The sequence below is a fragment of the Xiphias gladius genome, chromosome 8, assembly GCF_016859285.1.
Source record: "Xiphias gladius isolate SHS-SW01 ecotype Sanya breed wild chromosome 8, ASM1685928v1, whole genome shotgun sequence".
NCBI lineage: Eukaryota > Metazoa > Chordata > Actinopteri > Istiophoriformes > Xiphiidae > Xiphias > Xiphias gladius.
Window position 1 is genome coordinate 22,448,331 of NC_053407.1, and position 22,021 is coordinate 22,470,351.

General features: G+C 40.5%; 1 protein-coding gene across 2 annotated transcripts in view; it reads right to left on the minus strand.

Moving 5' to 3' along the window:
* Nucleotides 1-3,058: 3,058 nt before the first annotated feature.
* The window catches only part of plxnb2b (plexin b2b), a 99,160-nt gene continuing 80,197 nt past the window's right edge, over nucleotides 3,059-22,021 (minus strand). For both annotated transcript variants that reach the window (XM_040132558.1, XM_040132559.1), the window contains 15 exons: nucleotides 21,760-21,860; nucleotides 21,193-21,422; nucleotides 19,175-19,356; nucleotides 16,854-16,920; nucleotides 16,040-16,186; nucleotides 14,623-14,779; nucleotides 13,657-13,757; nucleotides 11,585-11,669; nucleotides 11,016-11,167; nucleotides 10,575-10,735; nucleotides 8,334-8,481; nucleotides 8,103-8,167; nucleotides 7,875-7,950; nucleotides 6,648-6,722; nucleotides 3,059-6,106 (listed from right to left, as the gene is read on the minus strand). In XM_040132558.1, the coding sequence (XP_039988492.1) occupies nucleotides 6,002-6,106; nucleotides 6,648-6,722; nucleotides 7,875-7,950; nucleotides 8,103-8,167; nucleotides 8,334-8,481; nucleotides 10,575-10,735; nucleotides 11,016-11,167; nucleotides 11,585-11,669; nucleotides 13,657-13,757; nucleotides 14,623-14,779; nucleotides 16,040-16,186; nucleotides 16,854-16,920; nucleotides 19,175-19,356; nucleotides 21,193-21,422; nucleotides 21,760-21,860 (1,852 nt within the window). In that variant the 3' untranslated portion in view covers nucleotides 3,059-6,001. The remainder of the gene's footprint in view (nucleotides 6,107-6,647; nucleotides 6,723-7,874; nucleotides 7,951-8,102; nucleotides 8,168-8,333; nucleotides 8,482-10,574; nucleotides 10,736-11,015; nucleotides 11,168-11,584; nucleotides 11,670-13,656; nucleotides 13,758-14,622; nucleotides 14,780-16,039; nucleotides 16,187-16,853; nucleotides 16,921-19,174; nucleotides 19,357-21,192; nucleotides 21,423-21,759; nucleotides 21,861-22,021) is intronic.

Sequence of the window (22,021 nt, forward strand, 5' to 3'; positions counted from 1 at the left end):
AAACTCGGTTGCTTTCGATTGCTCTCAACACACGTTGCGTCGTCGCTCCCAGGGACAGTAAAGGCAGCAGCAGAGTTATTGGAGAACGCGGGACTTAGAAACTCATGGAGACACCCACAGCGGCAGGGGGCTACAAACACAAGAAAGGCGGATTACAAGGCTGTGTTTCGCCCTGCTGTAGAATTTTGGCCAAAACACGTAGAATAAGGTCCTTTTTTTTTCCCCCGCTGGAAAAACACCTGTAGCCACCCCTGTGCCAGCAGGTAGGGATGACAGCTCCCCATTCCCCTTTCCTGCGATGGGCTTTGCGTAATTACGCACTGGTTTGAGTCATTAAATTAAAGGATAGGTTCGACTTCTTTCAAGTTAAAACTACAAGCGACGGGGGACAAAACCAGCGGTCTTTGTTTCGTGCAGAAATGCATTTCAGTGTTCGGCTGGTGTGAGGCCTCAGCAGTCTGAATCAAGTCAAATCAAGTGAGAATCTCCCCAGCTCACGGTCGTTCTAGGACAAAAGTCCCTCTTTGGGTCTTCCCCCCGAGCACCGTTTCAAGGGATAGTAGGCTAAGTGGATTTTGTCCCCCGTCTCCCGTGTTAGGAAGGGCTCTCTTCAGGGCCAGTTTGGACAGGAGGAGATTGAAGTGTGTACAGTAACTCTTTCAGTGTACCTGGGAATGAAACAGATTTGGGGGAAAAAAGGTGAGCCTATCCTTCATTTATACGGCATCGTTCCGCAGCACCAGGCTCTTACAGAACAGGCAGCATGCACAACCTGCTGCTCTCTTGCACAGTGAAATCATTTGGAGTAGGAGGCATCCTCAGGTTGTTTGCGTGCCCTGAATCAAAGACACTTTTACCTTAGCAAATCGTCAAATACCGCTTTCCCCGGGGATACTACAGGATTACTATGGGGGGTTTGATCATATAATGACTAAAGTAGTTGACAGAGGGCATGCAGATCCTCCTCTATCATATCAGACATTTTGGCTTTAGCTGTGCCTCATGTTCAAAACGGGCTTGGAAGAAATGGCCTCAAATACTACAGTATGTGCTCCTTGAGAATGAGCAAGAAAAACTTTTCAAATTAAAATCTCTAGTTTCTTTTGAATATTTCAAAAACATTAAGCATTTTAAAGGCCACTTAAAATAATTTTCTTTAATGTGGAGCCATTTGTGCATGTAAATTGTGAATTTCTGTGTTTGTCTTTGCTTATACTGAACATGTTTATTCTTGTGCAACATGCAGATTTTAACCCAATTTCCTGTAATTTCTTGCCAGATTAAATAAATAGATGGAGTAAACAAAAGTAAACAGACTAATGGTGGAAACAATTTTATTGAATTACGGATGGCTAATTCGTAGCTGTTGCCAGAGTGCACAAATGATATTGTCTTTCAAAATAACTTTGTGTACATCATTACACATGGATAAGATTTTCTATCCTTTAGGTATCTGTAGTTGTGTATTTGTAGCTTGTAAATCTGCATCTCCCACGGAACAGTTTTCTCTAGACAAGTCAACTGGGACTCACCTCTCAGCCCATTAAACTCACTTGTTAAGAGAGCAGATTTAACCGCCTGCTTCGATAACCTGGGTCGCTCTGGTTTAAGAGTTTAAATTCAGACCACTCTGAAACCCTGCAGGTCTAAGTCTGTTAAAATGCAAGCTAACCCAACTGGATATTTTAATCTGCTCACAGGTTATCACTGAGCTTAGAGAGCGCTGCAATCAGTTGTTGCCGGGTTTTAAATTATTCATCAGAACAACTGTTTAAAATGACACCGCACCATGGTTTTTTTATTTTCACCAAGTTCTCCTCCTCCTCCTCTTCCCCTAAGGCAGAGGAAATCAAAGCCAAATCTCATTAGAAGGTTTGAAACATGTGGAGGTGAAGCACAATCTGCTGGTGAACATAACTATATCCTTCTGAAGGGAGAGGCTGGCTGCTGTGTGTGAAGCATCCCAGTCAGGAGAGCACAAGCCAGCAACATGCAGATTTTAACCCAATTTCTTGTAAGAAACCCTGCAAAGAGGCTGACTTAAAATAATTGTCCTCAGTGTACGGCATCATTGATTTCAAGACGTTGAAGGGCATGGTTATTTAGAAATTTTATCACAAGTGCAACGCACTGCAAATAATGTTGACTCCCAAAATCACGTGAGCTCCATGTCTTAATAGAAATATAAAGTACAGTATTACCTTTGATTTTCCACCAGTGATCAAGGATAGTGTACAAGATGCAGTGCTTGTGATAATCAAGTTTAATCACCTCTTGCTTTGGCAACAGCCCTTGAAGTTGCTCTATCTTTTGCTGCATCAATGATCTGCTCAGTTAGAGGATGGCGTGTGCAGGCCTCTGGTCTGTCTTTGATATTTCCACCGCTGCGTCGGGGTTTGTTAAGCAGTCAGATGAGGCAATTTTGCCTTTCATCTTTCTTTTTTCCAATTTCATTCTTAGCTGTCAGTACTTAATTAATGTTTTCGCAGCAATTTTTCAACCTTCACCGCCGATGACAGAGATGCTGCGCGGCTATTTACATTATCAACCCGTTTCATGAAGCCAGACCTTGGCTTCTCGTTTGTATTCTGAGCCTTGTGACTAGAACCTGATGTGGCATTTGAAGAAAAAAAAAAAGCGTCAGCCATCAGAGGTGCTGCATAAGAAGACTGATGCTATCAAGCAAGTCATTTAAGGTCATAATATGCAAGAATATCTCTGATAAGAAAAAAAAAAACTGGGGTTTAAGCACTTGGCCCTCTCTTTCTCAAAGTGATTGGTTGGTTTGAGTAAGAAATCATTTTCATAAATCCACCTATTATTCTTGTGTGTGTATAAGCTCTTCAGGGAATCTAGGGCCTTGTAATGAGCTATATAAGTACCACAGTCTTACAGCAAAGATTCATTTCACTTCAACAAGAAAGTGGCTACCTGTGGCAAGTGTTACTCTTTCACCAAATGTGATTGTAACTCATGCAATATGCATGAAAGGTAAGGGTTCAATTGAAGCAAATCAATATTCTAAAAGTGAAAGAAACACAGCAGATATGGAGGGTGTATATGTCTCTGAGTTTATTAATGGAGGAGTGTATGATGAAATCTGTGGGTAACTGCTCCGTCCACACACAACCTTTGTAAAATTAAGTTCATCCAGTTCAACAAGATCAGGTACAAGATCGAGATTCTTCTGAGCTGCCTTGGATGGGGAGGAAAACGATGGCTTCCATTAATGGTCCTGTACTGAAAATGGAGTGTCCCACTTTCTTTTATCATTACAGCACATTCACAAGTTTCAAAATGGAAAAAAGTCTCGACAACTGCACAAACAGGGTTTTTTTTTCTCTTTTGTGGTTTTTTTTTTTTTGTCCCAGGACTCAATGCATAGGATTATACAGTTAGAATACAGTATTTAAACATTTTTTACAAAGATTTATATGGTATAGGAAACAAGAAATAAAAATAATAACTGCACAGCAGTAAGAAAGGTCATTTGTCGAGTATAGATAGTCATTTTTCGTACACACTGTGGAATAGCTGAGAAACACGGCAAAAAAATTAACACCATTGGAACAATTTTGCGCTATATTCAATCTAAATAAGAATACCCTTTTGACTTAAGACTAATTTAGGAATGCCAGATATTTTCAAGGGAAACCCAAATCACATTGGCCACTGTTATACATTTATTCATTTAGGCTTTCTGCCTTAGCCACCAAAGTCCTACTAAGTACACACCACAGACACCCAAAGGAAATGCACACATCAAAACTGCAACCATAAAAGAAATCATACTGAAATGTCTTCAGCCTATTGGCACGCAAATGGCTGCAGCAGGGCATCTAGCATTTTTGACAGCACACATAATATCACAAGTCCAGATACATTGCTGTGTCTATAGCACTATCTTCATCATAATCACCTATGTTACCATTAGAATAATTTAGAAACAATATATATATGTGTCATCCTATTCAATAAGGCACATTTTGGGTTAAAGAAAGGCTCTGTAAGAAGCTTCTTGCATCAGCTCTGTCAGTGAGAGAGGAGTCAGCAGTAAACAACAGCGGAGACAAGGATGGAGTCTGCAGTCGGCATGCAATTAAGATCAAAAGCCTCCCCTGCTGATTCCATTATACAGAGTGCCACTCTGCACTGCGCAGAGTGGGCAGTGCCAAGTGCTGTTGGTCAGGATGCCAGGGTGCCATGCTGAGATGGCAGGCGGGCAGGCAGGCAGGCAGGCAGGCAGGCAGGCAGGCTCGAGGTCTGTGCAAACCTCTCCCTAGCCAAGGCAGGAATCGTTAACATTCTGGGGTCTCCGGAGCTCGTTATGCTCTGTCAACTACACACATCCATGATCAGATACAGGGAGTACAATTAAATCATTTGTCAACAGCGAAACCTACAATTTAAGGATAAAACTTGGTGGTGTTTAATGGCCCAAGAAATATCAAACCCTCATTCCTACCCTGTTGACACCTCGGCTACAACACTGACATATCAATATTCCAATTACTATAACAATTATGTACATGATTGAACCTTACCTCCACAACATCACACAAAGGCTAAAACCACTGTAAGTTGTTCAAAACATTCCGACATTTCGAGTACCGACTGCATCTCTGGCAAATTATTATCGTCATATGCAATAGGCTATTTCATAGCGTTAGAGGCAGAATGCTTGATGATTATTTGGAAGGGTAATGCTAAAAAAAAATGGCACTAAAACCAAGAACAATAACAATGCATGAATCAATTTGGAAAATTTTCGTACATATTGCTGAATTGCTACTGTATGCGAATACATTTAGTAGGCTAATGCGACAGTTGAATGTGGCTCATGGTATTCTGACGTTATTGCAGGGCTAATATGAGTGACATGGTTCCATGGCAGAATGAAGTTGCTTCTTGCTGACACTTTTAAAAAAAAAAAAAAAAAAAAAATTTCGTAGCAAAGAAAAATATCTGAAAATAGTCAACAACTTAAACGTCTTTAAAAAACTTCCCCTCTGTGCTTTAGTTGAAGTGGAATGTATCATGGCACTGTACAATAAAGGGAGACAGACTGTGCTATTATCAATTTCAATAAGCACAGATGGCAATCCAGTTTGAAGCAAGTCTGAGCCAGAAGCAAAGAATTTAACTCAAACGTTTCTGAAACGACTGGTGACCTGTCATTCATATGAGCCTGTACATTGCTAGATTAACCAGCGTCCTCGTGAGGACCCTTTGGTCTCTGTCAAAAAGCTCGGTAAGAGCACAGGCTCCAGGGTGTCACTGGCTATGGGGGATTAAAATGACAGAAAGCAGGCGTCCCTTCACCCTCACGCCTGTCAGTAGGCATCCTGTGTGTGCAAACACATTCCCACACATTCACACACTTACAATCCACGTGAACACACACTCAAGTTTAGCAACACACGCTTTTGTTCACATGTATGTAACTTCACACAGACATCTATGCACACACAGGCTAATAAAAACACTATCCGCACCACTAGGTGATCCATTTAAAAAGATATTTTTTTTCCTTATAAAGCTTTCCGCATAAAGACTGCACAATAAAAAAAATATATAATACAATTCTTAAAACCTTTTCTACACAGAAAGAAATTGAACATCTGATTATCTCCTGTGCCAGTGCTCCACAGAGGGGCTTAATTCTCAGAGAGGTTTCCCGCACTGCATTGTGGGAGCAACATTCAGTGAAGCATGAGTGAGCGCGCAGACCTTTAAGATTTGGCAAGTGAGCTTTAAGGCGTACCTATGACAGTGTAACCCATCATTTTTTTTTCCCCCTTTTTGCTCTTTATCTGCATTTCATTAGTCCCTGTTACAGAAAATTGTCCCAGGGCCCAGTAGTACAATATACGTACACACCTACATGGGTACCTGCTCACCTCTTCCTTATTTCCATGTTTTATTCTCTGAAAAGAAGAAATAAGCCCCTGTAGTCACTGGCAGTATCCTACTATTCCCCTCCCTCCCTCCACACGGTGGGTTAGAGATCAGTCACTTTGTTTTCCAGGGCGGCTGCTATCTGCTGGAGCCGCAGGGTCAGCTGTTTACTCTGGGCAGCTGGGTCCTCGTCTAGGGATGCGATGATCTGAAGGAAGGGGGGGGGGTATGGAGGAGAATGAGGGAGTAGTCAGAAATAATAAGCAACGAGAAAGACGAGGCATTATTTGGCAGAGGAGGGCAAAGGCAGAATGTTGGAAAAGTGAAGAAACAAGGTGAGGGAGGAAGGATGGAGTAGGACAAAGCGGAAGAAAAAGGGTGGAGTGGGAGGAGAGGACGGTATTATTTGACACTGACAATCACGTCATATAAGCTGTTATTGTTTGTGAGCCCCACTTAGAGGAGACTGACAGACCCATTTGTTTATCCAACTTGTTCATTAGGTTTTGTTTATCCCCTCTTCTTGACCTCAAGTGGCAACGTACAATGAATGCTTAAAAATCAATTCCCAGAGCAATTTTCCAACTCACATCCCACAGAAATGCTTTCAATTAAAATTTCATACAATCATTCTTCTGGCATATCAAGAGTGAAGCGAGAAAAAAGGAAAAGCAATAATATAGTGGGCAGTAGTGCATTCAGTGGAATAGCCTCCTCTGGGTGCGATAGGAAAGAGAAGGGCCTCTTACCCCATCGTAGTATTTGCTGGCGTACTGGTAAAGCTGATGGAGAGCCACTTGTGTGTTCAGGTTGTCTGTATGAGACTGGAGAACATAAATGACAATTTAAAGGTTAACGAGAAAATGTAACTAAAACTGTAGAGAGTTCTTGTTTCCTAGCTTTGAAAAAGTCAATCTGCTTGTGAAGGCAATATGGAATTGACAAGAAAGCAAACTAACCTTTGCAAAGAGGCTGATATTATCAACCATTAGGATAATTAAGTTATGATCCTTAAGATTTCATGAAAATCAAACCCTGCTTATGGACAGCATTTTCTAAGCAATAGCCATGTAACCTTTTAAAATACACTGTCCCACCGGTGTGACGCTTTAGCCTTGGCAGCTCTACTTCAAGTGTATTTTGGTCTGTACTGGACTCAATCTTAACTCAACCTTGACAAATTACACATCGTTTGAAAGTTGTTTGTTTAAACTCTCCTGATTGTAGTTGTGCAAAGCATTTTAGGATCCCCATATCACTCTAACCTCCATTCACACAGAACTGGTGACTTGTGGCTATGGTTCCATAGTTTTCCACACAAAAGGTACAACTACAGGCCTTATACTCCCTTTTTTATGCCAAATAAAAAAAAATAGGTGAGACAAAGACACGTACATTTCTACCCGGTTTGTACCTTTGTAACTTTGGTTCAGTATCTCTCACACTCATTCTGACTTTTTGGTTGTAAAGTTTAAAGAGTTGCTTTTCAAAGGAGAGCAGGGTTATGACTGTAATTCAAACCGGTTGAAGAAAAGTTACCTTTTTATCTTGGGTACATTATTTTTATGCTTGTGCACAAAAATGGGAGTTTCTGGGAACAGAATAATGTATGTATTTTTCATTGTTAGTGGCAGAGCCCGCCGTTCCCACACTGAATTCAAATTGCCTTCACATGACCGAGGGAGTCAAAGGAATAGCCCGTGGACATAAAAACCTCAAGGTAGGGGTTAACCACGACTCCCAAAGGGCAACTCCAATCAAAAGGCTTAAAATTGTGTTATTTGCATTCATGGCGGGGGCAAGCTATTATGATATTGCGGCTTAAATTTAAAAGTGAATTCACTATTAAAACGCACTTGCTGTTACCACGGTAACCACTGATGTCGCCAAATCAACCAGGAGTGAAATCTTAAGGACTGTAACTCTAATAGCAGGGTAGACTAAATGGCACAGAAAATGGCAGCTGAGTTTCTCACCCGTGACACCTCTGCCAGATGAGTGTTCATGTCTTGGTCACTGACGGGTACCATCTGCCTGATGCCCTTGTAGTAACTATACACACACGCACACACACACAGAAGAGGCAAGAGGTGGTAATCACCGGATTATGTAATCATTAATGACAAGTCCTTTACAAGAAACATTTTCAACTGACATGAAAACAACAGCTCAAGATGAAATTGTAAAGTGCTGTCAGGACTTACTCATCCACCATCTTCTTATAGGTGGAGATCTCCTTTGCATAGAGTAGTTTGTTACTCGGAGAGTCCTAGAGACAAAATGTGGATACAACAGTGAAAACAATGGCACTTTAGATTCCTCTTCTCACTGCTTTTTACTTCCCATGTGATCCACTTTGTTCTCATCATATTCATTTTTTCTTCATTCTTCCCTGTTGCTCTTTCACCTCATTCGTCCTCCCCGATTCCACTCACCCGGCTGAGTTTGTGCTCGCTCTTGGTGCAGGCATCCATGAAGGTCTGGGCGATGACAGAGAGCGATGCGTCCACCACTTCAGACACGTGGACGTCGAAGATGAAGTGGGGATTCTTGAGGATGTTCACCCAGAACCGCAGAGGAAGGCTGCTCGGCAAAAGAGGGCAAGAAAACGGTCTATCATTGTGGCTGTTATCATTGTTATTGCTTCAGAATGGGGGGGGAATCTCATCAATCACATTACATCTGTGAATTCATTTGAGTCAGACACTTGCCTGAGGTGCAGTTGAGTGCAGTACAAGATAATAACAGGGATGGAGAAAAAGCCTTTTCTTGTAGGTGTCAGTTTATTCAGAACAATACCCTCAACTGTTGATTTCTGTCACTAATTCATATCAGACTGACCCCTTTGAGAATTACTGTTGTTCGATGAAAAAGAAAAAGAAAAAAAATAACCTCAGAAGACATTTTTCTTATTAACAAAAGGGATCTAAACTGAACAAAGGTCACTGATGCTTGACTAGCTTAAAAAATAGTCATTAGAAATGCTAAAGAAAAAGAAAAACTTTGACCTTTTAAGTTCCTGTGCTGCCTAACAACCTAAAGCACCGACTACATAATGTAATGCTCGAGTACTCTCGCTAATTTCCCTTCTGAACAGGAAAACACAAGCTCCATATGATTCCTTCAAACCTCGTGTCGGCCTGTGAATTCAAAAGAGCCCCCAAAAATACAGTGCTTTCCAAAAACCTCTCCTCCCTGATCGGTGCGAATGCCCCGCCATCTGAGACATGAAACGCACACCGTGTAAAATTCATACTGGTTTGGTAATACCTCCAGGGAAGGCTGCAGAGAGGATACAATAGAAGCATAAAAATAGCAATGTTGCTATAATCACAGAATTAAATTAGCTTGGGACATAATTACCATGTTTGTTTGTTGTTATGCCTCATACACACATTCATATTTTATACATGGCCCTCACTTGATTTGATAAACAGACCGGGTGGATGCAGAATGTGGTGTGGAGTGTAATTAAATCGCTCATCTCCTGTCCTTGTGTGGGTGCTCTCTTGCTAGCCTTATGTCAATCACTGGCATCTACATGCAACACGTCGTCTTGTATTCTTGAGCCTTAGCCAACGTGACACTAATTTATGCACTTAAATGTCACATGGGAGCAAGGGGATTGCAAATGCAAACGAAGTGAGCTGAAATAGCGAATCTGTATTCTGCTCTTTCTTGGATAAGTTAGTTTTATCTCTTGGAGGGTTACTGTATCTCAGGCAGTGAGATTTGTGTGTGGGTCAGACTCACACATCCATGTGTTGTTGTGTGTCAGTGATGGGGGTACATTTACTCAACTACTGTACTCAAGTACATATTTGAGGTACTTTATTTGAATATCCTAGGCTACTTCATACTTCTACTCCACTACATTTCAGAGGCAAATAATGTACTTTTTTTCTCCACTACATTTTTTTACTAGTTACTTTTCAAATCATGTTTATTAGAATACACTACACTGTTTAGCATTAAACCAGTGGTTCACATTATTTTTGGCTTGAGATCATTTACAAAAAAGCTGTGACTATGAGTAAAGATGTCTGTGAGTTGTTATCAGCTCCACCAAAGAGTGATTTCCCTGCTACAATGCTCACATGGTTTAATTTAAATAACTGTTAGAGGCCCAAAGAGGTAAAATTATCCAATATTTTAAAATATGGCAACGAAAAGAAGAGAAAAGTCCAAAAAATAAATAAAACTACAAATCTGTAGCAGAACTTAGTTTTTTCTTCTTTTTACCCCATGAATCATCTCACAATCCCTCACATTTCTCTTGTGACCCAGGGGCCTGACCTCTAGGTTGGGCCCCCCTCGACTAAACAGCCTAACTGTATATAAAATAGCTAAAACTAGCTCCACCTTGATCAGCTACAACAGTAAAATGCTACCTTGTGCATTGACGCATCTGCATTAAGAAAATATTTTAATTTATGCTAATATGTAAATCACAGGTGGCTTCTTTCATGCAGAGGGGGTGCTTTTACTTTTGATAATTTAAAGACTTCTTGCTGATAATACTTTTGTACTTTTACCTTAGTAGGATTTTAAACGCAGGGCATTGGCACTTTTACTCATTTAAAGTATCTGAGTACTTCTTCCACCACTGTTTACAGCACATACAAATGGAACTTTGAAGGTTAGTATCACTGTTTGCAAGCCTACAGTACTTTTACCTATTAGTCTTCCAGATATGGATGGTCTCCTCATCCACATTGTTGTGTTTCAGCGCCTGTTCATCCAGGAAGTCAAAGAAATATTTGACTGCTGGTGGCACGACTGCCCCAGAGCACAGCACACTGCGGAAGAAGTCATCCACAAACTGCTGCAGTGTTCCCTGAAAGGGGCCACAAATAATGTGAGACAGGGCAGAGGCAGAGAGCAGAGCCAGAAATATAGTCTGAGAGGTGGCTATTTCCACACAGTGTAAGGGAAAATATTCAGGTTTTTTTCTGAGAGTATTTTAGCATTTTCTGCCCTATCAAGATCTAACCCAACCTAGACACCATCAGTTAAATTAGTCATTTCAACTGAAAACCCTTCCTGGAAAATCAAAAATCTTTGCCTAAAAGTACCTTAACAAATGTCTGATTGAATAAATGGTTCTTTCTTTGTACCTTGACCGAAAGGAGCCGTGTTAGATAGATCTCTGTAATGGCTTTGGTCATCGACTTGTCCTTTATGCTTCCTCGTTTAGATTTGATCTCATCCAGTTCGTCTGCTGGTCTCACCAAGTGAAACACCTTGTCGTCTTCCAACAGGGCATTTCCTACCAGGGAAAAACAGCAGTTTTTAAACTTGCCTCTCATAATTCTACTCCTTACTTATTCATGCACACCCTTACAGGAAATATTCAGATGATGAAAAAGGGGAGGGTGTTTGTCAAGTTCATTTGAATGCAGAGAGAATATCCAAGTAGAAATGCTAAACAATCATCTATTCTGAAATGCACATAAAAAGACAGGAGATAAAAGTGCATATTATTTCAGCATAATTTCAAAGTGTGCTATACATAAAACAACATGTATTAGCATGTTAAATGAGAGCAGCGATGTTGACAAAAGCCCGGTGGAAAAGAAACAAAGGCAAGCATTTTATTCTCAAATACGCATCTGATCTGTTCTAGTTTATGTTCAACAAGTGTGTGTTTATGCGTTGCAATATGTGTTTATAAAGAGACACTTACGCTCTTCGTGGTTTTCCTGGTTCTGGTCATAGTTCTGCTGAGTGTGGAGCAGCCTGGACAACACCAATGTGGCGTTATCTCGCACCTGGAATGCACATAACAGTCTTTTGTTAGACAGAAAACACACAACAATAAACACTTCACACACCTTGAATTTAATAGGAACTGGACTGGGCTGTGACTAAGGTCAGCAGTCCCCCTTGGTGCCCCAGAGCTAATTCATAATCAATCCAATTGAGTGGACGGCAACACTCGGTCTTTATTGGGGTATTTACAGGCCATTTTCTTTGGCGTCAGCCCATTATTGACCCCACAAATACTGTGATTAGCACTACTCTCACACAGCCAGTGAATCTAGGGGAGAAAGGCTGTCTTCTAAGAACAACTGCAAGACTTCGCCGGTTGGAATGAAAGAAAGTACCTCTGAAAGAGGGGGATTTAAGTTGCCGAAAAGGAGGACAAGTAGAGAATATTTGTGGGTGACCTTTATTTTCAGAGGATCAATACTGTGCCAAGAAGATTTAATGGTGTTCTGTTGCCATTGAGAGCTGACAAGAGCAAACCAAGACCAGGCACATTCAACTGCCTGGCTGGGAGAAATTAAAATTTTAGGCGGGTTGCTGAGCTGAAGTAGGCAAACAGTGAAGGAAAATGGTTATACAGTGCCTTCTTGTATATTTGATTTGTGGACACGAACAGGTTTGCGTTTGTATAAACATATTTTTTGTAAATGCCTCTTCTTGGCGACATTACAAAGGATGCATGCACTCAGGAATGCTGCACTGTTTAAATATAAAATCTGCAGGCAGCACTTTTAGCACAAAACTTTTATCTCTTACAAAGTCCTCTGGTTCTTCTAATTGGAAGCTTCCAACCAAAATACACAGTGGAGAAAGGGAAACACGCAAACCAGTCCTAAAAGTTTTTTATTTAAAAAGCTGTTTGATTGACTGCAAATAAGTAAGCACATAAAAGGCTTTGAAGGACCACTTCGACAAATTTCCAATATTGTCCTTGAGTACATGTCGTACACTGACATCCTTATATACTGTACGCCATACACTTATCACAACCTTTTTGTCTCAAATGAGGATTTTCAGTCTTAGAATGCAGTACCAAAATACATATAGTTTTAATAATAATAGCTTATTAGTTGACTCTAAGTCTGTCTTTATGTCTAATATTAGGTTTCTTGGTTTCTAATTTTGGTTTTGGGGGTTGTGCTTTCCTTAACAAAAACTACGGCTGACACTCCTTTGCTCACTCATTCACTATTTACTGTATAATAAACAGTAAATGACCAGTACATTTAAATTCTGGACACTTTGTAATCGTTGTCATTTTGCATCTTCACCCACATGTGTAGGGTCGCATGCATGGTTAAATGGCTGCAATTTTTGCAAGTATTAAATGCAACACACTGCATTGTGGGAGTGTAAGCAGAAAGTAGTGTGCTTGCCATAAAAAACACTTTTTTCTTTGTATCGTGGGAATTTTTGAGGGCAATATATAATGCAAATTTTCCCAATATGAATTTGGACACTGAAATTATACATTGTAAACAGTGTTATCTGGTATATGGCTACCATGCAAATACAGATTCCAAGTCATGAACTACAAGGAATTTATATTTACTAAAATGCAAGTTCACAGTGTACTGTCAAATTCTTTTAATGAGTTTTGACATGTTATCATCACCATACGAGACAGATAAACCTTTTTTGTTTTTACACACTTGATTTGATTTGACTAGTGGTACTGTAAATAGTATAGAAATGAAACATTTTGAAATTTTGTGAAAATAAAGAGAAAAATTAAAAAAGAAAAAATCATGGTGTGCCCTGGTATATTCGAGTCTGAAATTCTGCTGCAGACATGGATGACATACACACTACTATAACACAAGATGTAAAAAAAAAAAAAATCAACCTCTGACTGAAATGGCATGAAAATAGGCAAACCCATTCACATCCACACACCCACATACAGTAATTTCCTTCTCCTATGCCTCCCCTCATCCTTTGCTATTTTCAGTCTTCCTTTTTTTTTAATATACTTTCCTCAGTACTCACATTATAGTGTGCCAGAGTGTTGATGCGTTTCCACCTGCCCTCTTTCTGAGAAGTCAAGTCCAGATCTGACAAAATCTGCCCTGTTGAACCGGGGCGCCACTCTGTGGTGAAGGCAGAAGAAGAAAGTCAGCGGAAGTTGAAATTACCTCTGCTAGGTTGAGCAAAACTGCTCTAACTATCCCCATTTATTTCATTATGGGTCACTGTTTCCCTGAGGTTATCCCGCAATAATGTGGTCTTAAATAAATCCATCGTACTGTCTGCCCGGCTCTCTCTCCTGGGATTTAGTGACACACTTGAGCTGATTTTTGGGTGAAGAACTGACACATCAGTATTTTCTGAATAATTTAAATCTAATTCTGAACTTTGATTTGCATCCCAGCATTTTCAATTTATAAAAATCTGACACCACAGTAGACCTGAGCTCAACGCCATCTGCGACATATGATTCATTTACAAGTATCACGAAATACTGTATAAGGGGGTTATCTCTGTGATTCACCATGAAAGAAGACGGATCTCTGCTTATCTAAAATGTATAAAGGAATGAGATCTACAGCATGCGTGGGAATAAAAATTGCTTTGATGTTGGAAAATGTCTATAGAGCTTTAGCCTTTCAAGTCAGTCCCCAAGGTTTCTGACTACAGTAGTGAGCAAAACTTTGTTTTGGGATGAAGGCTTTCTTCATGTTGCTGAAACTGAAAAACTTCTCAACCTCAATAAAGCATTTTTTTATTCCACCAACTAAGACAGAGAGAGACATTCAAAGTAATCTATTTAATGAAGTTAGAAGGAAATAAATAATCCATTATTCTGATTTAATTGTAAATGCATTTCAGTCAAGACTGGAGTAGCTTCTCCACTTTGGCATCTTTGCCACTCCTTGTAAACGTTACATTATTCATGATTATTAGATGTTTTCTGCTTCGACTCATCCTCCTCTTAGGTGGCCCTCATTTACTCACCCAGCGTGACACTGTCGACCTTGGGCCGCAGGGAGTACGGCAGGTTCCTGTACACCTGCTCTATGATCTTCTCCTTCACCTGCGAGACGGTGTCACAGTTCAGCACCTTGACGGGCGTCACATCTGGACCCTCACCATGCACCAGCACTTGCAAGGTCTGGAGAGACACACACAAAACACTAGGACTTCACGGTCATAGCATGTGCAGTTCACATGCACCTACGCACACAAATGACAAATATGCAGAAATATTCAAACATGGCCAGAGCACCCAGCCACAAATGCACACCCACATGCACCGAGCTCCATCGGGATGTTGTCACCATGGTAACCGGGTTTCTGTAAGAACACATCCCCCCAGACACACACACACACACACACACACACACACACACACACACACACACACACACACACACACACACACACACACACACACACACACACACTACGGTGACACCTGACAGGACTCCTGTCACCTTGGCCAGCTAATGACCAAAGCTCAGTGGGAGCAAACTCTGACCCACCTCAACCCCCCCCCACACTCAGTCACTCTGTCAGAAATCACTAAATGACCACTCGACAGATTCAAACAGGGGGGCAGGCGATCCAATCGCAATAGGAACCTCAGACTGTCTGCATTTAAAGCGAATGAGAAGACACTTTGAATTGAAGCCAACAGAAAACATTGTCTCTGCCTGTGAAACCTGGCTCGTTGCATTTTTTCTCCCTCTGTAATTCAATCACAGAAGGCGATCCATCACAACGGGAGACATGTAATTCAGGCTAATTTGATAATTGTCCTCGACAATGCCATTACCCATGGGTCTTTTTATTTGTGCTGACTTTAACAGAAAACAGCTGTGTTCACATTAGCTTCCATTATTGTAACACGATACCAAAGCGAGTAAAGCAGGCTTTTCCTGACTCTTGAAAGCTGCCCAAATGGATACAGAGCAGGTGCTGGTTGAAAGGCCAAGGAAGGGTTGTGGAAGTAGCTTGTACTCTTTACTTGTACCAGCTTGTAGTACTTTCACCTAAGCCATACATTTCACTGCTGTATTGGAATGTGTTGCTTGTGTCGTTTTTGAGCCGAGAACATTGACACTGAAAATGGATGTCACACAAAAGCGGGCAGTTGCCTGGGGGTTTTTTTGGTGGTTACCATGGCAACTGCACTGTGTGTGTGTGTGTGTGTGTGTGTGTGTGTGTGTGTGTGTGTGTGTGTGTGTCTGTATGTGTGTCTTTTTGTGTGTGTTTGTATTGCTCACCAGGCACAAAACACCATGCAATCTCAAAGCAGTGTTTGCAATTTTTCTGACTTTGGAGTTTTTATGCATGAGTGTGTTTGTGTGTGTCTGTGTGTGCCTGCGCGTGTGCGCGCATGTGTGTGTGTGTGTGTGGCTGTCCATCTCACCAGGACGGAGTACTCTACGTCGTCGCCCAACAGGCCTGTGTCGTTGAGGGTGTACTTGGCTTTCTTCACTCTGGCGTCCACGGGCCCCTTCTCGATCTGGTGCTTGATGGCTCGGAACAGTTTGTACAAAGGCTCGCCTGCAGAGTCCTGGTACACAAACACACACAAAACACACATTCACAGAGACACACAAAGCCATTTAGAAGTTGCCGCAGATGTAGTCAAGAAGCTAATTGTTGTGATTAGCAGTTTACGAGACAGATGAATGCACATTATCAATACCGAGCACTAATGAAAGAAATGGAGAAATACATAAACTGAGCTCATGGTTTAAAACTGTAACATGTCATTATACACATTTTCTGTATTAGTAATAAAGTCCATTCACTGCTGAATAAAAATGAGCCAATTTTAAAATTATATGTGTTAGGACTACCTTAGACTACAGTATGAAAAATTATAGTTATCATTAGGGCTGCAAAAAACAATAATCTTATTTGTGGTTAATAGTTTATTCTATGAATCATCAGAACACAGTCCATCACAGTGTCCTAAAGCCCAGTGTGTTGTCATCAGATGTCTTCTTTTATCTGACCAGCAGTGCAAAACCCAAAGATATTCAGTTTATTATGATGTAAGACTAATAAAATACAGCAGAAATAGCACAATTGAGAAGCCGGAACCATCAAAGGCATGGCGTTTTGCTTGAAAACGATTTAATCGATTACACAATTAATTTTCTCAACTCATCTTTGAAGCTCGTGTGATCATATTACATTTCATACACTGTAAGTGACCCAAAACCCTACGTTACCTTCAAAAACTGGTAAAGGCAGATTGACATCCAGTTACACAGCATCCTTTCCACGACTGTCTCTGACCTGGGAAACATATGATGAGCAGTTGTCACTGTCATAATAAAAGCGAATAATTTTGGTGCATTAATTCTGTATACTAACAAGTAGTGTGGACATAACATTTGATTAGTAAATCCAATAAAAAAAGTGATATTTAATTAGTATTTTCATATCATGCCACTTAAATTCTGAATCTAAAAGCCCAAAAATATAGTTGAACACTCATTATAGACCATTTTCATTGTGTCCTCTTAATAAAATTGAGACACTACTTTCTTACGACAGCGCTTCTACAACATATCAACAAGGGAAATTTCTGCACAGCTTGTCCATGTCATGATATTTTAATTCAGAACTAATGTCGATGGTCACTTCATGGATCGCCTATCCTAATGTCAGATATCCACTGGTGGCGCCTATTGTTAGCTGTTAGCATGCCTAATTAGATGTCTTTTATATAAGGGGGACTGTGTTGGCACAATGGCCTAATCAGCATAATGAGCCTCTCCATTGGGGGATAATTAAGATGTGTACTTGCATAACAGCCAGTCACAGCGTGCCTAGGCACAGCAGACAGTTCAGATCACATAACCCCCCTCCCAGCAGTGATGAGCGACTCTACTGTCAGACGAGTGGGTACTGCTGAGGGAGGGGAGGCAGCCGTCAATGGATGTTTTGACCTTGACATGATCATTATAGTCAAGACAAGAGTAAAGAACAAAGACAACTAAAACTGGAGATTCCTTTCTTAAGGCTATTTACTTCAGTCAAATTAGTCAGTTGAATGTTTACAGACTCCAGTACAACAAAGAAATTACGGGTTATTGCCAAGGGAGAAAACACTGAGCAATTAATATTTGGTAATATCAGAGAAAGACACCCTCAGTATTTGGCAAGTTCCTAAAATAACTGTGTTTTGATTTCATGCCAAACAACATTATTTTCCAATTTGTTTTTCAATGATGCACAGCTAATTTTTGTAACATAACAACTGATCTCCCCTCTTGGTGAAAAGGGCTAATGTTAAAATAGAATCTGGGACATGTTACGTGTTGGCTCATGTACTGCAGGTGATAGTTGAGGTGATGAGAGTTGTTCTGATTGAACTGAAATCATCCTAACGCAGGATTATGCTTAAAAGCAACTTCCAGAAAGGAAATGTAATTTGACCTATGTATTCAGAGCAATTAAAAACTTTTTAGCTAAAAGTAATTTTTAGCCTACACCCTCTTGGTCAAGAGTTACAGGATAAGGAAATGAAGAGGATGATGAAGGGGAACGGCAAAAGAAAAATCATCCAGCATGTTGTGGTTGGACTCCAAGGAGAGAAAAAAACAGAAGGAGACACAGAAGGAGGAGGACTGGAATAGATCAAGCCTTCGTCTGGCTCTTGATAATGAATTACAGTATTCAGTGCAAAATTCAACAGAAAACATGGCAACAGAATGAAACAGTCCACAAGATCTTGAACTGAATCCCAGTTCTCCTAAGCTGGTTAATAATATAAGTGCCAGGGTTCAGACATGGGACAATTCTGATTATAGAGCTGAGAAATAAGAACATCTCTCAATCTCTGGACGAAAGTCGATTAACAAGAGTAAGAATCTACATCGGCAGTAGCAGCTTTGTGAGGCTGTACTAAGGCAGTGGTGCTCTGAGCCAAATGTCAATGTTATGCTAAAACACTCACAATAGCAATGATAACCTGGTGATGCTTAGCAGGTATAATGTTTACCATGCACACTATCTTAGTTTAGCGTTTTAGCATGCTAACATTTGCTAGTTAGCATTAAACACAAAGGACCACTGAGGCTGATGGGAATGTCATTAGTTTTGCAGGTATTTGGCAAATTTGATCTGACAATGGGAAGATGAACGTCTATACAAGATCTCACGGCAATCCATCCAATAGTTGTCAAGACATTTCACTCAGAGCCACAGATCTCTAGAGGACAAGTCAGGGGATCACCAAAATTATTAGGATTCATCCTCTGGTGACCAAGACAAAAATTTACAAATGTACAAAATTTAATGGCAGTCCATCCAAAGAAATATTTCAGCCTAGACTAAAGTGGTGGACCAACCAACAGGCCTACATTACCATCGCATGCCTTGAGTCACTTCGCTAGTGTGGCTAAAAAGCATCAAAGTTATGCAACTGCTATGATACCTTAGCCGTAGCAAACTTCTTAGCTATGCTGTGTACTTGGTACTGACATTTTCATCGTGAGTGCACCAGTATCTACTGAGCAGCAGCACTGAGCAGGTCCTCACTCACCTGCGCAGCATGAGTTTGGGGTTCTTGCTGTGGACGTATTCCTCCATTAGCTCCAGCAGCAGTGTTCTCATAATGTCGGTGTAATATTCCAGTTTCCCATGCAGAGCCACTGTCAGCAGGGAGGCAAAGTACACCTTGGCCCTGGCGTTGAAGTCATGACTGCGCTCCAACGTACGTATAAACTACAAACGCACACACACACACACACACACACACACACACACACACACACACACACACACACAGGTGATTTTTTGAAATTAATCATCTTGATGAAGCCCACACACAGAAGCAAATCCAACAAAATATGCTTTTAAATAATCAAGAGATTAATGCTAGTGAAAACATTAATTATCAAGGTAAATTTAGTTCTGTCCGGTAAAAAAAGTGTGTATTAGAAAAGATACCAATTAGTGGAAGAGGAATCACCCACACGTGCAGTTAACACCTCAGAGGGTGTTTCTCTGCCAGCAATACTGTACTATTAGGAATCTTCACACATCTCCCTCTGCTATGTCTTCTGCCTCTCACTTCTAATACTGTACTCCACTAACTAAAACATTACAAACTCCTTCAAGGGAGGATAGCCTGAATATAAAATAGATATAAAGGACCTTACAGTATATAGACTGGGATTATGACAGATTTTGAAACTTTACAGGGATGTAGGGGATTGTCCACCATCGGTGTTGAAGGAGGTAAATTCACACTTGTGACTCTGTTAAATAAAAGCTTACCTAAGTACCTAAGGATAATGCTGACATGATTTTACCCCTTTATTACTACCAGAAAACCATCCAAAAAAAACAAATCCAGCAGTAAATTTATACCGCTGCAAATTAGGATTGTCTGTGCAGCTACAGCCTTATGGCTCCAGGCCATAAAACTCCACTGCTGTCCCAGCACATAAAAAGAGCCATATTGTTGCAGTGAGTGACATATCCTTTCATTACAATGAACAAGGTCAGTTTAGTTTATTCAGAAACAACTCCACAACTGTATTTTCAATTTCTGAGTAGCTTTAAAATCAGTGAAACGTTCGTGCTTACGCTCAAGTAGGACAGGGTTTCCAAGTTTACGCTGCTTTGCTAATTTGATAAACTGAGAGGGTTTTGTTAAAAATATTTTTGAAAATATACAGTATATATTGCTATCCTTTTATTTGAAGTCAATTTATGTTATACTGTATGCTATATAACGTATAAACTGATCAAATAAAAGGTTATTATATGTCTAAATTTCAGCCAATTATACCTGATAGCTGCGAGGCTACTTGGACACAGCGGTGCTTTGAGCTAAATACTAACATCGGCATGCTAACATGCTCACAATTAAAATCTTAACATGTTGTTGTTTAGCAGGTATAATATTTACCATGTCAACCATCTAAGTTCAGAGCCTTAGCATGCTAATATTTACTAATTACCACTAAACACAAGGTACAGCTGAGGCTGATGGGAACATCAGTAGTTTGGCAAGTATTTGATTAGAAATCAAAGTAGTGGACAAACATTTTGACCTGATTATGGCAATAGAGGAAAAATCAGGGGCTCACCAAAGTTAATATAAATGATCCTGTGGAGAAAATTAACGTGCTCCAAATTTCATGGCAATCCGTCCAACACTTGTTGATATTTCACTCAGAAGAACAAATGTCAGCATGCTGGCAGCATTAGAAGCAAAGTCAGGGGATTGCAGGAAGCTATACATCATCTGAGAACCATGAATGTGTATATAAAATTTAATGACAATTCATTAAGTAGTTGCTGAGATATTTCATTGCTGACCAAAGCAATGGACTGACAAACACTGACATCCCTAAAGCCGTGCTGCTAGTGTGGCTAAAATGAAAATGATGAGACTTCTTGATGTGTTTAAGAAGTGTCCTGCATCAGTCACTCTGTCTAATGCACACCTTTACAACACAGCTGTAAAATATGTGTGCAGACATTATCAGACCACAGATGACTATTTAGTGACACATGTATCTGTGACACATGTATCTGAAGTATAATTACATTAATTAGGAAGGTCTTGGAGTTCAGGAGGTTGGAAAACTGGTTGAGTGCGTGGGTCACCGTGGCCCTTCGAGCCTCCGGGATGTCTAGCTTCCCAGTGATCATCACATCATTGGCACCATCCTTAGAGGGCAGGAAAAAGACGCGGTCTGTGTAGGTCTTGTAGTCCAGGAATGGGATTCGTCCCTCGCTCAGTTCATTGGTGTGGTCTTCCATCTCAATCATTAAGTCTGCGAGACAGAAACAAGAAAATAGTACCTGGTTCGTTTTTAACAAGCACATTTTGTCATTTGTGTTCTACTCGTCTGTCTCAATCATTGTGTCGTGAGAGGCAGAGAAGGAATAGCATTTTTGGGAAAATAATTTCAGCTCTGAAAGGTTGTTTTCAATTATCCTCATAATGATAACATTATGTTGAGATGAAACATGTATTTAATTCACTGCAGTACAATACATCAAAGAAATGTTATCAGAGCTATGAAGCACTTCATTACTTTATAGCTTCTTAGAGACGTGGATCCTTTGAGGGGCATTAGTGGTACTGCAGAGCTTTTGCACTGTTAGTACCTGTGAATTCTTTCTTGCAGCGGTCACGTACGCTCTCCTCCAGATTCTCGAGCTGGTGTTTCACCTTCTCATACTCCCTCTCTGCCTGTTGACTCTTTCTCCTGAACGGACAAACAGGATAGACAAACACGACACAGGTGTCATTAAAGTAAGAGTTTGTGGAAAGGAAGGATTTAACTTTCTAAAAAATATTTTCATAGATCTAATTCTTGTTCTAATACTACATCTTCGAGTTTAGGGAGTATAATTGGCACATTTAGGT